Source organism: Ursus arctos, unplaced genomic scaffold, assembly GCF_023065955.2.
Source record: "Ursus arctos isolate Adak ecotype North America unplaced genomic scaffold, UrsArc2.0 scaffold_5, whole genome shotgun sequence".
In the NCBI taxonomy this organism is placed as follows: domain Eukaryota; kingdom Metazoa; phylum Chordata; class Mammalia; order Carnivora; family Ursidae; genus Ursus; species Ursus arctos.
Genome location: NW_026623067.1, coordinates 31,352,578 through 31,367,135, shown reverse-complemented (window position 1 = coordinate 31,367,135; position 14,558 = coordinate 31,352,578). Strand labels below are relative to the sequence as shown.

Here is a 14,558-nt window from a genome sequence, read left to right as displayed (position 1 = left end):
GTATTGTTACATTGATTTCCATTGTCTTCTTTATTACTTTCTTATTCTGCTTTCATTTGGTTTAATTTATACTTCTTTTGAAAAAAATTCTTTTTTAAATTCTATTATTTTGTTTAATTTACACTTCTTTCTTTAAAAATTGCATTTTTATTTATTTATTTATTTATTTATTTTTTAAAGATTTTATTTATTTATCCGACAGAGATAGAGACAGCCAGCGAGAGAGGGAACACAAGCAGGGGGAGCGGGAGAGGAAGAAGCAGGCCCATAGCCGAAGAGCCTGATGTGGGGCCCGATCCCACAACGCCGGGATCACGCCCTGAGCCGAAGGCAGGCGCCCAACCGCTGCGCCACCCAGGCGCCCCTAAAAATTGCATTTTTAAAAAAGATTTTATTTGAGAGAGAGAGCCAGAAAGAGAGCACGAGTGGAGGGGAGCAGAGGGGAGGGGTGGAGAAGAAGCAGACTCCTCACTGAGCAGAGAGCCCAATGTGGGCCTTGATCCCAGGACTCTAGGATCATGACCTGAGCTGAAGGCAGATGCTTAACCAATTGAGCCACCCAGGCGCCCTTAAAAAAATTCTTGAAGAGTAAGGTAAGGTCATTGATTTGAGATCTTTCTTACTTTCTCATACAGGCTGTTGGTGCTATAAATTTTCCTCTAAGTAATGTTTTATTTTCATCCCACAAATTCTGAACTGTGTTGTATGTTCATTTTTATTCAGTTCAAAATATCTTCTGATCTCTTTTTTGATTTCTTATTTTTTCTGCAGATTATTTTGAAGTGTCATTTACTTTTCAGGATATTCGGAGGTTTTCCACCTATTTTCTGTTACCTTATATATTTTCTCTTAACTTGTGGCTTAATTCTGATGTGGTCAGAGAATGTACTTTGGGTGACTTGAATTCTTTTACATTTATTACAACTTATTTCATGGCCCAGAATATTGTTTCTTTTGGTAAATGTTTTGTGTACACTTGAATACGTATTTTGCTGTTGTTAAGTGGAGTGTTTTGTAAATGTTGATTAGATCAAAGTGGGTGATTTATAGCTTTAGTCAAGTTTTCTATGTTCTTACTCATTTTAATTCTACTTGTTGTATCAGTTATTCAGAGTTATAGTTAATCTCTCAGTTATTTTGAATATATGATTTTGAATTTGTCATTTTTCATTTCTTCGTACTTTTAAGAGTTTGTGTTTTAGGTGCATAAACATTTGGGATTGCTATTCTAGATGAATTGGGGGTGCCTGGGTGGCTCAGTTGGTTAAGTGACTGCCTTCGGCTCAGGTCATGATCCCAGGGTTCTGGGATCAAGCCCGCATCAGGCTCGTTGCTCAGTGGGGAGCCTGCTTCTCCCTCTCCCTCTGCTTGCTACTCTGCCTGCTTGTGAGCTCTCTCTCTCTCTCTCTCTCTGTCAAATAAATAAATAAAATCTTTTAAAAAAAAAGTTCTAGATGAATTGATACCTTTATTGTTACGAAATGACCCCTTTTAATCCTGATGATAATGTTTGCTATAAAATTTATTTTAAATTTACTTTGTCTGATTTAATATAACCAGCCTAGCTTTCTTTTGATTAGTGTACATATTGTATTCCTTTTTCCATTCTTATCTTATTTTAACTTATCTGTGTTCATTTATTTAAAATGCCTTTGTTTTAATTAGCATACAATTTTGTATTGCCTTTTTTAAAAAAATCCAGTCTGATACTCTGCTCTTTAATGGGGGTATTTATTCATTTTGGGGGTGTACTTAGACCATTTATAGTTAATGTGGTTATTGATATGCCTGGGTTTAAATTTACCATCTTGCCTTTTGATAATTACTTGTCCCATCTGCCCTCCCCCTTTTTAGCCTTCTTTTGGATTGAGTATTTTTTGTGTTTGCATTGTAGTTTTGGCTTATTAACTTTAACTGTTTTATTTTATGTTTGCTCCAGGGTTTGTAGAATATGTCTTTGTCAAAGTCTATCTTTGAGTAATTATACCATTCTTTTATGTTATATAAGAACCTTTCATCATTATGCTGTTTCTCCCTTCCCAGTATCTGTTCTATTGTTGCATACATTTTACTTACATTTAAGTTATAAACCCCACAATATTTTTATTATTTTTCATTTAGACAGTCTCTTATCTTTTGAAGTGATTTAAATAATAGGGGCAAAGGATTTTTGTCTTTGTATAGTTACCATTTCTTTTGTTCTTTATTCCTTTGTATTCGTCCAGATTTCTGATTGGTATCATTTTCCTTCTACCTGGAGGACTTCCTTTTAAGATTTCATTTAATGCTTGTCTGCTTGTGATGAATGGTTCCCACTTTTGTATGTCTGAAATTTTTATTTTACCTTTTTTCTTAAGGTATTTTTGCTGGAAATAGAATTCTAGGCTAGAGATGTTACCCACTGTCTTCTGGCTTGCATTGTGTCCGGTGTATAATTTATTGTCATTTTTTTCTTCTATATATATATAATGTCTCTCTTCTTTCTGGCTTCCTTTAGGATTCCTTTTGTCTCCATCACTGATTTTAAGCTGTTCAGTTTTGGTATGTCTTGGTGTGGTTCTTTCACCTTTTTTGTGCTTGGGGTTATTTTTTGCTTCTTGGAACTTTGGGTTTATAGTTAATGACATTTAGAAAAAAGTTTGCTATTGTTTTCTCAAGATAGTTTTCTGTACTCCCTCTTCCCCATTTCTCCTTTACTTGAAGGGCTCCAATTACATGTATATTAAGCCTCTTGAAATTGTTCTGTAACTCAGTAATGCACTATTCATTTTTTTCAGTCTTTTTTGTTATTTCACCTAGGGGTAGTTTCTATAGTTCTATCTTCTGTTTCAGTAGTCTTTGATTCTGCAGTGTCTAATATGCTGTTAATCTCATTTAGCATATTCTTGATCTCAGTCATTATGGCTTTCATCTGTATAAATTTGATGGTTATTTGTGAGAACATTTACTTATTATGTTCTTAGTATGTTCCAGGTATCATATTTAACAATGTATTCTTTATTGACAATACACTTTCGTTAGAAAGCTGAGGGCAAAAGAGTGATTACAGAGGCACAAAAGATACTGGAGATGGTGAGCTTGTAAAAGAAGATTTTCTTTTGAGGTTTTGCCTGTGAAAGGGAGCAGAGAAATGGGGTGGTGCCAAGAAGGGTATAGTGATGTTGTCAGGTGAGTATTTTTATAAGAATATTTTATCATATGTAGATATGATAAAATAATATATATGTGATTCATATATATGTAAAATAAGTAAATATGTATATGCTGATCATAATGTTTTAGTAAGAAGGAAAAGCATATGCTACATGGGAAAGACAGAGGGTAACCTTAGAAAATCTCCACAAGAGAGGTTGAGATTCTGTGCTTCAAGTACAGGATATTAACTTTAAAGCACAGTTAGCTCATTCTTTGTCATAGGAGGGAAAGCAGATGAGGTGGGTATAGTTGGAAGTAGGTTAGTAGATTTTTCAGTGATAGTTTGCAGTGCGCTGAAGCTTTTGACTGCCCTCGCACATATACATCGTATGTTTGAAACAACTCCTGGCAGTGTTCTAGGTGCTTCAGATGTATAGCATTCAGTCATTTGGATATTTCCCTATTCTAAGATTGGTATTTAAAAAAGCAATTAGAGTAGTATGTGCCAAAGCCTAGAATAGTTCCTGGCACCTATGGCTGTTCAGTAAATGTTTGTTTCCTGAATTTGGATATAAATACTCAGGTAACGTGCTTAGATTTTTTGGTTTTTCTGAAACACTTCAGTTACCTACTTAGTGATCATTGCTTCAGTTGGGTTGCTGACAAGTTGGGTTTTGGTTTTTTATAGCTCATCTCATTCTCTGACTTTTCAGTGAATGCACCTTCGTGTGTAATATAGTTTAAAGCTTTATACGAAGCTTTAATAGGTATTTATTCTCTGTGTGTGCTAACCATATGAACTAGGTCCACTGAAGACAGAGAAGGGAGAAAATTTTGATACTTAGGGAATTTGGAGATGACATCCTAAAGATGATGACAGTAACTGGGCTTAGGAAGGAGAAGTGTAGGAGTGCCAGAAGCACATGGGAAGGTAATACGGAGCACAGTAGGAAGGATTTCACTCTCATTAGCAGGTCTGAAAGAGCAGTTCACATGTGGCTCATGGTGGATGAAAAGTTGAGTTTAGGAGTATGTTTGGAGAGCTGGTTTAGTGAATCCATGTCATTCACTTAAGCATCCTTGATCTGTCCCATTTAAAAACAACACAATACATACGTACATACATACAACAAAACAAATACATCCCTCTGTTCCGTGTGATTCTCCAGCCACTCCTCCTCCTTGGAGTTAAACTTCCTGCAACAGTGGTTTGTATTTGATGTCTGCTCTTCTTTCCTCAGGCACTCCTCAGTCTAGTCTTGATTGATCTCGCTTTTGTACGTGAGACCTCACCAAAACCATTTTCATTATGACCACTAGTGGCCCATTTTGTAAATCCAGTTACATGTGGCTTCTCATGAGCATTAAATATTGTTTTTACTTATTTCTTCCTTGTTTCCCACTATATGTTACTCATCTAGAGTTACGTTGCTTCTCTGACTTTTCCTTTTTCTCCTCCGTCTTTGCCTCTACAAGTAAATGTAAGTTTTCCAGGCATCGTGCTCGGTGCTGTAAAGGAATACAGATGAAGAAACGTGTTTTGCCTCAGTCTGCCCAACATTTGGTTGTGGAAATAAAGTAATACAAAAGAATGGAAAAAATTACGTATTAGTGTTTACATGGATGCATAGTTATACACACCATGCTTAGACCTAGAATTCTCTTCTCTTTATATCCTATTCCTCTTTACGTAGGTGTTCTACAAATTTTTATCTTAATTCCGGATACATACATCCAGCTGCATAGTTGACACTTCTTAGATGTTGAGTTTTAAGTGCCTTTGAGACATCTTCCACGGAGAACTTGGGATTCTCACTGCTAGTTCCCAACCAAAAAGCAAGAGAAAACAAACATGATCCTCTTTTCTGTTTCCTGTCTTAGTGAAGCTTTTAGAGAAACCTTTTTGGAATTATCTTTGGCACTTCCCTCTCTGTCATACCCAATAAACTGTCACCAAGTCCTAATGATTTTACTTCCTTTAATGTGTTTTAATTCCGTTCCTTTTTTTCCATCTTTATTCTTACCACGATAGTAAGTCAGTGGTCTCCAAAATGGAACGCATATATATAGATACTCCACTGCTGTGTGTATTGGGGGCAGGGTGGGGGAGAACGGGATGCAAACTTTATTCTTATTTTTTAGTTCAAAAAATTCTCTAATTTTAAGTCTAAGAAAACAAAATCAAAGCAGTGATTGCTTCTCTTGATCTGAATGGCAGATGGTCACATTTTATTTCTGAGGTATTCCAAGATAGGGGGTCTTTTCCTATGGAAAAGTTGGTAGAATTGCTCTCGTTCATTTGTTCTTACTGGCTCTAGCAGTAATATTACAGTTTTAAACTGGCTCAGTTAAGATGATTTACAGATTGTATTAACTGGTTTTAATTCAGCTTATCTTCACCAGTGGACAAGCGGCTTTAAAGATATACCTGCAATGAAACTGCTGAGTGAAAATAACACTAAAATGCATTTCTCAGCAAACAAGAAAATGACAGAGCTGAGATTTTTCTTCTCCTACTATGAACTTTTTATCTGTCACTGTACAAAGTAGAAACAAGGATGCCCTAAGCCAAAAAAAGAAGAAAACATCCAGATTATCAACAGTAGTTTGAGTATGCATTTATGTCATTAATCTTGCTTTTAGTGTATAATGTATCTTGAGATACTAACTAATGAAACTATGACAGCGTCATGATTCATACTCTGGAATTTTGAGTCGTGTGATAATGCAGTCCTTAAACATAAAAGTTTAGTAAATTTTATTAAAAACGTGTTTTGAGATTTCTCCCAGTGTTCTCTACCTTTGTCCAAAAACGTGATCTTTCTGCTCTACTGAAAAATGGGTAAAATCCAGTAAAGAGAGAATATACTAAAATGCATTTCTTTGTCAGGAAATGCTTTTGAGACAGGCTTAGAAAACATAGCTGAAGATTCGAGAAACAAATACTAGAATAAATCATTCATTGTAGAAAGTTACCTATAATGAGGTGGGTGAAAGTACAGGTGCTTCTAGTAATCTCAATTTATGATTTTTTTTTAAAGATTTATTTATTTATTTGTTTATTTATTTATTTATTAGAGACAGCCAGCGAGAGTGGGAACACAAGCAGGGGGAGTGGGAGAGGAAGAAGCAGGCTCCTAGTGGAGGAGCCTGATGTGGGGCTCGATCCCGGAAAGCCAGGATCATGCCCTGAGCCGAAGGCAGATGCTCAACGACTGCGCCACCCAGGCGCCCCTCAATTTATGATTTTTAAAAAAACATTTATTTATTTGTTTTAGAGAGCAGGGGTGCATGGTAGGAGGAGCAGAGGGTGGGGAGAGAGAATTCCAAGCAGACTCCGCACTGAGAGCATGGAGCCCAAAGTGGGACTCGATAGGATCCTGAGATCATGACCTGAACCAAAGGCAGAGGCTTAACCTACTGAGCCACCCAGGCACCCCTCAATTTATGATTTCTGTTAGATTCTTTTCCAGTTATAAAGCACTTGAAGAACTACTTCTTTGTGCATCACTCAAAGAAAGATAAAGCAGGGCTCCATCCCAGGACTCTGAGATCCTGACCTGAACTGAAACAAAGTCAGACGCTCAACTGACTGAGCCACCCAGACGCCCCAGAAGTTTAGATCTTTTACATTCACTTAGAACTTCACTGGTTGTTTCATGACCTAAGTTATCTCCTGTAAAAATGAGTTATACCTCCCTCCCCCAACCCACCTTCCTCTCTGTCCCTCTCTCAAATCAAAATTTACAACAGATATGGTTGTATATATATTAAATGTTCTTTAATGTAATGCTTTATGATCTAGCCTTTCAGGTCTTGAGTCTCGTTTCTCACCACCCTTTCTTCTGCACCTTTTCCTCTCAAGGACTGCCTTTAAGTCCTTTATACCAGCCGTGCTCCTGTCTTTTTTTGACTTTACACATGCTGTTCTCTGTACCCTGAACACTTGTCTTTTCCAGTTTACTTCCTACCTGACTTCAGGTCTTCACCTGAACAGTACTTGCTCAGGGAAGTCTTTACTCATCTTCCTGGCTAGGTCTGTCTGTCTGCCTCTCTCCCTCCCCCCACCCTTTACTCTCACTCGCTCACTCACACATTCACTCATGCTCACGCACACACAATTGTAAGCTCTTATATAATATTGTGTACGTATTTGCCTTCCATTGTACTTACCACAGTGACCATTTTACCTTTATGTGCATGAATAGTTGCAGAGATGGTCATTCACATTATACAGATGAGTGTTCAGTTCCGTGATTATAAGGTCCTTGTCTGTTTTTACTTAGCATTCTGTTTTTCCGTACTTAGATATATGAATGGATATCATGTCAAAGAGTTTGGGTTTCATTCCTAGGAAAAACAAAGAGCCATTGAAGGTTCTATAAAAAAGAGTAGTGATGACTCACACTAGGATTTGGGCTTTAGGAAGATTAACTAGAGACTATAGTTGAGTGAAGGAAAAAGATTAGAGCCAGAAAGATCCATTAGATGTCCTTCGTAGGTTAAAAAATGTGAGGACCTGAAGTCTTTGCAGTGTAGATGGAGAGGAGATGTTGTTGCATTTAGTAGATATTTTGGAGACCAGCAGACTGACTATTGTCAGAGGTGTGAGGACAAGGAGAGATGACGTAAAAGTTCGGGCTACTGACTTTTAGGCATTTACAAGGTAAATGAGTATAAGATAATTGGTAATAAAAGGGGGTGGAGGATTATTTGCATCTTTAACACAATTCACAGGCATGACCTTGGCCACTGCTCTATTTATAGTTTTTGTAATAGCTTTATTGAAATACAGTCCATATACCATGCTTCCACCCATTTGAAGTGTACAGTTACATGGTTTTGAGTATATGGATAGACATGTGCAACCATCACAACAGTGAATTTTAGAGCATTTTCATCGCCTCGCAGAGAAACTCCCGCTTCTTCATCTATTACCCACTTTCATTCTGTCTCCCTCCAGCTCTATGAAACCACTCATCTTTTCTTTGTCTCTGTAGATTTCCTTTTCTGGACATTTTATGTAAATTGAACCTTTACCATATGTGGTCTTTTGCAACTGGATTCTTTCAGTTAGCATAATGTTTTCACGGTTATTCCAAGTTGTAGCATGTATCAGTACTTCATTTCTTTCTGTGGCCAAATAATATTCCATTGAATGGATATATATCACATTTCGTTTATACATTCATCAGCTGATGGACATTCAGGTTGTTTTGAGCTTTGGGCTCTTGTGAAATAATACTGTTAAAAACATTTGTGTACAGGTTTTTTTGTGTGGACATAATGTTTTCATTTCACTTGGTTGTATACCTAGGAATAGAATTGCAAGGTCATACAACTATATATTTAACGATTTGAGGAACTTCCAAAATGTTTTCCAAAGCTAGTTGCACCACTTTACATTCCCATTAGGCTTTCATTTTTCTCTGCATAACTTGCTGTTGTCTGTGTTTTTTATCCTAGTCATCCTAGTAGGTGTGAAGTGGTGTCTCGTTGTGGGTTCGATTTGCATTTTCCCCATGACAAATGATGTCAAACAACATCTTTTCATGTGCTTATTGACCATTTGTATATCTTCCTTGTAGAACTGTCTATTCAGATCCTTTGCTCATTTTTTCATTGGGTTGTCTTTTTATCATTGAGTTGTAAGAGCTCTTTATGTATTGTAGATAGTCTCTTATCAGATACATGATTTGCAGATATTTTCTCCCATTCTTTGGGTTGTCTTTTCACTTTCTTGATGGTGTCTTTTGAAGCACAGAAGTTCTTGATTTTGCTGAAGTCCATTTTATCTATTTGTTTTTTTGTGTGTCTTATATGCTTTTGGTGTCATATGTAAGAGTTCTTTGCCAAATCCAAGGTCATTAAGTTTGACTCGTAAGTATTCTTCTAAGAGTTTGGAGTTTTAGCTCTTACATTTAGGTCTTTTTTTTTCTTTTTAAGATTTTATTTATTTGATAGAGAAAGACACCACGAGAGAAGGAACACAAGCAGGGGGAGTGGGAGAGGAAGAAGCAGGCTCCCAATGGAGGAGCCTCATGTGGGGCTCGATCCCATAACGCCGGGATCACGCCCTGAGCTGAAGGCAGACAGTTAATGACTGAGCCACCCAGGTGCCCCCCTCTACATTTAGGTCTTTGATCCATTTTGAGTTATGTTTTTAATGCCGTCTGAGGTAAACATCCAACTCCATTCTTTTGCATATGGCTGTTCAGTTGTCCCAACACCATTCGTTAAGAATACTATTCTTTCCCTGTTGGATGTGCTTGGCACACTTGTTGAAATCGGTTGACCACAGATGTAGGTTTACAGTTTTTTTTTTTAAACAGTAAAACTATATTTTTAAAAAAATTCATACTATGTGGATTTCTCTTTCACAGATGGTTCTGTCATTAAAGTAAGATTGTGCTTATTTTTATGTAGGCTTTTAGGGATGTTTGCATAATTTTAATACTACATTGGGCTACAGACTTAACCTTAGAAAAATGCACAATTTGCACATGTGAAACAGGTGATGTGATCATGAAAGTTGAGTTTGGAAAGCCATGTTTCTTTCACTGACAAGTGACATTTTGGCTTCCTTTTTTACTGGTGCTTCCCAAGTGCCAGACACTGTACTGGTATGCAGCTTACAAAGAGTATATGACAATCTTTTCCTCAAGCTGCTCATTGTAAGATATTGGGAGTGGGAAAAGGAAGGTATTAAAATGATGTGCGAATATGACATGAGGTTTTTAGTTCATAAATTGGTATCTTTTGAGTCTATGTAGGTTGTACAGTTACTTTCACTCTAATGTAGGTTTTTAGGGTTATTTATTTATTTATTTAGAGAGCGCAGGCCTGCGAGCTGGGGGCAGGGGGGCCCCAAGGAGAGGGAGAAGCTTAAACAAGCTCCACATCCAGTGAGGAGCCAACACAGGGCTCAGTCTCGCAACCCTGAGGTCATGACCTGAGCCAAAATGAAGAATCAGACACTTGACCAGCTGAGTCACCCAGGCGCCCCTTGTATTATTATTATTACATTTGTTTTTTAGTTAAACATTTTCTTAAGACCAAGAATCTTAAATTGAAATCATTTGCTTTCCCAGGCCTCTAAATTAGGATATGAGTACCATGGATGCTGCTGAAAAGAAATGAGTAATAAAGAGGAACTATTAGGTAGCTTGATGCTTTTTGTAGTGAGCTTTGGGAAAGTTCATTATTGACCACCTGATTGCTGAGGACTGTCATATGTGATCATTAAATTCTTTCAGTGTTTTTTCTTTTATGCATTTTTAGGAACTCAACAGGATCTTTCATTGAATTACTTGGAATTGAATAGTTTAATTTGAAGCATTTGTCACTACGATCCTTTCTCTTAATGCCACTATATAATTTTATGTTCCTTTTTTCAGGAATCTCAGCAGTCCAGTTTTGGTCCCGGAGAACAAAGTGAGTATTTCTTTTCCTCTTGTTTTTCAAATTAAGCTTTTTATTGAGTATTCATTTCTCATGGTCACATCGTATATTATTTTTACAATTCCTTCACATGCCTTATCCCAGTTTTTATTATCTGATGATTAGTAGTGAGTTAAGCCAAATCTTGGTATACTTAAAAATGAAGAATTATAGATCGATGGCAATCAAAACTATTTTTATTAAATATTTGAAGTAATAGTTCAAAGTTCATGAATTCAGTTTGATGGGCACCTCATAAACCCAAGAGCCATTCTTTTGTCTTATCTCCTTCATGAAGATAGTTGGTTCTGTGAGAGTTAAATTATAAGCAAGAAGGGGTTGTAGCTTACCATTGCTCTTCTCTTCCTCTGTCTGTATTTATTTATTCTTACCCGGGCTTTAGGTCTGGGAAGAAAGTCTGCTGTTGCAGAACCCCCTTCAACCTCCTGTCTTTTGGTTTCTGAGAAGAACTTGAGGGAACAGTAGTCTTAGGGAATTTTTTTTTTTTTAAGATTTTATTTATTTGACAGAGAGAGCACAAGCAGGGGGAGCAGCGGGCAGAGGGAGAGGGAGAAGCAGGCTCCATCCCAGGACCCTGGGATCATGACCTGAGGCGAAGGCAGACACCTAACCGACTGAGCCACCCAGGCGCCCTGGCCTTAGGGAATTTAAGTGTGGTCCCAGGAGATGATGGCTGTGTGAATTGATAGTGGTAAGATCAGGAACCTTGGAAATGTCTAGGCTTCCCCATATAGCTCTATAACAAAATAAATGGTCTTTTTTGCCAACAGCAGTAACTTCTTTAATAAGTATATTTACACTGGTTCTGCCTTAAAGCAATAGTTGTAGGAAAAAGGGACCCGCCATTGTTGATATGTAGAAAATAACTATAGGGGCGCCTGGGTGGCACAGCGGTTAAGCGTCTGCCTTCGGCTCAGGGCGTGATCCCGGCGTTCTGGGATCGAGCCCCACATCAGGCTCCTCCGCTAGGAGCCGGCTTCTTCCTCTCCCACTCCCCCTGCTTGTGTTCCCTCTCTCACTGGCTCTCTCTATCTCTGTCAAATAAATAAATAAAATCTTTTAAAAAAAAAAAAAAAGAAAAGAAAATAACTATAGGCCAGAAAGTTTACATTTTCCCTCAAAATCTTTTAAGAATGTCTCATCTTTAGTTCTGTCCTCCTCTCCCCATAACTGACTATTGGCAAATGGGATCATAAGCTGCCCCTAATCTTTATTACCTGTGTTTTTCACTTAATTTATTTTAGAGCTATATCTGTATCAGTATAAAAACTCTAGCTCATTTTAACATGAAAATTGTGTTCCATTGTATGAACATATCATAATTTATTTAACTAGTCCCCTCTTGATAGACATTTGTTTTTAGTTTTTGCTATTACAAATCATACTACGATAAATATCTGTGTATGAGTGTGTGTTTATGTATTTTTCCAGATTTACCTGTAAGGTAAATTTTTTAATTATAATTGCCATGTCCATGAATATGCGTGTTTCCAGTATCAGTAAGATAATATTACCAGATTGCCTGCCAAAAAGATTGTATGAGTTTGTAGTCCTACAGACAGCTTCTGAGCGCGTCTGTTTCTACCACTGTCTCATATTTATTAAAGTGTTGCCAATTTGATGGCAGGACGAATTCTGTCTCGTTGTGTTGACTTACATTTCTTTGAGGGTATACCGATACATATTTTACAATCTAAATAGCCATACTGTAGTTGTTAATTTCTGCATTCTTTTTGTTCTAGAAAGATACAATCCTTCTTCTAAAACTTCAAATGGACACCAGTCTAAATCGTAAGTGTATTGCTTAATAAGTTTGTCTGTTTTGCTAAAAGTCTGTAGTGTGTACATATTAGCACAACACTTAAATATGTGTGCTTAATCTTTTAAGGAAGGGGTAGGCATACTTACGTAAAGGCCAGATAGTGAAATGTTTGTCTTTAGGGGCTTAGATGGTTTTTGTCCCAGCTAGTCAGCTCTGCCATTGTAGTATGAAAGCAAATATAGACCGTGGGTGTGGTTGTGTTCCAATAAAACTTTTTTACAAAACAGGTATTAGTCTGTATTTAACTTGTGGGCCATAGTTTGCCTACACCTCCTCTGAGATTACAATTTTTTCTCATCTCTTAGAGATATGTGTATTTCTGTTTGTGGGTAGGTTGATAGTTTGTTTTTAATAAAGAAGACTAAAAAATACAGGATTCTTAGTAAGCCCTCCATTTAACTGCTATATGTAGAATATTAAGTCAGCATAGTTTGTACTGTCTTTAAGTTTTCCTCCTATAGGTAGAATCAGGAAGATATATGAAAACTGTAATTAGGCTAATATATTGGATGATAATAAATTTCAGCCTGAGAAATGAACTCTTGAATTCCTGAGACCACAAGTGAAGTCGCTGATTAAAACAAAATTCTGAAGCAGCTGTGGGCACAGTGCTAGCTTTCTAAGCTCTAACCCGTAATCTGTACTGATAACCTTAGCCTCTTACGCTGAACAAAAGGAAGATCTGAGAATGAATTTATGTGGATGCAAGAAATCCCCCTCACTGCTAAAGAATGGAAATTATATTCATATTTATTATATTTATTCATATGCAAAGAACTGGTAAAAGCCTACCATATATGTGCGAATCACTTTGGTTGCTGAGGGAACAAAAGCATGCCAGGACCTTGAGCAGTCTGGTAAAAGCTTTGACATATCCACGTGTGTGAACAGGTTCATTGAGCTGCCATTATTAAATCATAAGGGCTGAGAGAATTCAGAGTAAGTGCATTTCCTTACAGGGTATCAGTCATAGAGATGCACTAAGCCCTTGTCCAAAAGAAAACTCTTTTTTTTCTGTCCTGCTTAACTGGGCCAGCCTTAAAACACTTTTCATAATTCTGTAATCATCTGGTTACTTTGTTTCAAAGTGATCTTTTAGGGGATAATCTGAATTTGGGGTCAGATATAGAAACTCAGGTTAAGCTTTGAAGGGAGAGTATTAGTAGTTAATTGGAGTGAAAGAAGATTTCCTTTCCACTGATTGGAGACTGTCATGAAATTTTAAGAAGAAAGGTAATGGAACTACTAGTAATGAGAAATTAAACATTTTTCTAGTGTTTTTCCCTAAGGTTTGTGTTAAGTTTTGCTATCCTGTAAAAGGCACGGAATATTTTGTGGGTCATTACTCAGATTCTTTATTTTCATGTTGATTTTATGGCCTTAAGGAAAATTTAAATCTGTAATCTTACTTTGAAAAATGAATTTCAGAAACTATTAGTTTACAGTATTTATTTGTGTGTTTTTTTAATTGATTTGAACTTTGATCAAGAAAGATTTAGAACCCGGAGTTTGTTTTTAATTCATACACGGTCGTTTCTGTTTTATAGCTAAGCTTCTTAACCCCAAATTGTTACTTCTCCAGAGTGCAGTCATCTTTCATAGCGAGGCATTTATGAACTAGTGCTTTGATTTTGAGTTCTGGTTTTCATAGTTACGAAGTTGTATGAATCTCTTGGTGGAACGTGAGGGACAGTGAAAGAGTTTGTAGAAGGTGGCTTATTTAATTAGGAAAGGTTACATGTTTTACTTATGGAAAAGTGAGAACTTTTGAAATAGTCACTTTCTCTTTTCTCAGTTTTTATTCTCATGTGAAGCACACCAGAATAAGACAGTATTCTGGTGTGCCATGATACACTGTTACAAAAATACTAATTCTTTCTGCCTTTCCCTCTAGTATGTTAAAAGATGACTTAAAACTGAGCAGCAGTGAAGACAGCGATGGGGAGCAGGTGTGTCTACTGCTTTATGAATTTGCCAGTATCATACAGCATTGGTTTGCATTGTATTTTATAAGCATTAGAATTAAATGATAGATATGATTCATTTATTAAAATAAGTTCCTTACTACTTTCTGACAGTGGAATGTTGTCATGTTCTGCTGTGTCTTTAAACCTCCTTTTTTTAAAAATTGGCTTTTCCT

The 14,558-nt window shown here is 36.9% G+C and overlaps 1 protein-coding gene across 4 annotated transcripts in view; it reads left to right on the top strand.

Moving 5' to 3' along the window:
* Positions 1–14,558, top strand: part of AFF4 (ALF transcription elongation factor 4) — an 87,983-nt gene that overhangs the window by 47,909 nt on the left and 25,516 nt on the right. For all 4 annotated transcript variants that reach the window (XM_026507967.4, XM_026507968.4, XM_057307490.1 and 1 more), the window contains 3 exons: positions 10,533–10,569; positions 12,339–12,387; positions 14,313–14,367. In XM_026507967.4, the coding sequence (XP_026363752.1) occupies positions 10,533–10,569; positions 12,339–12,387; positions 14,313–14,367 (141 nt within the window). The remainder of the gene's footprint in view (positions 1–10,532; positions 10,570–12,338; positions 12,388–14,312; positions 14,368–14,558) is intronic.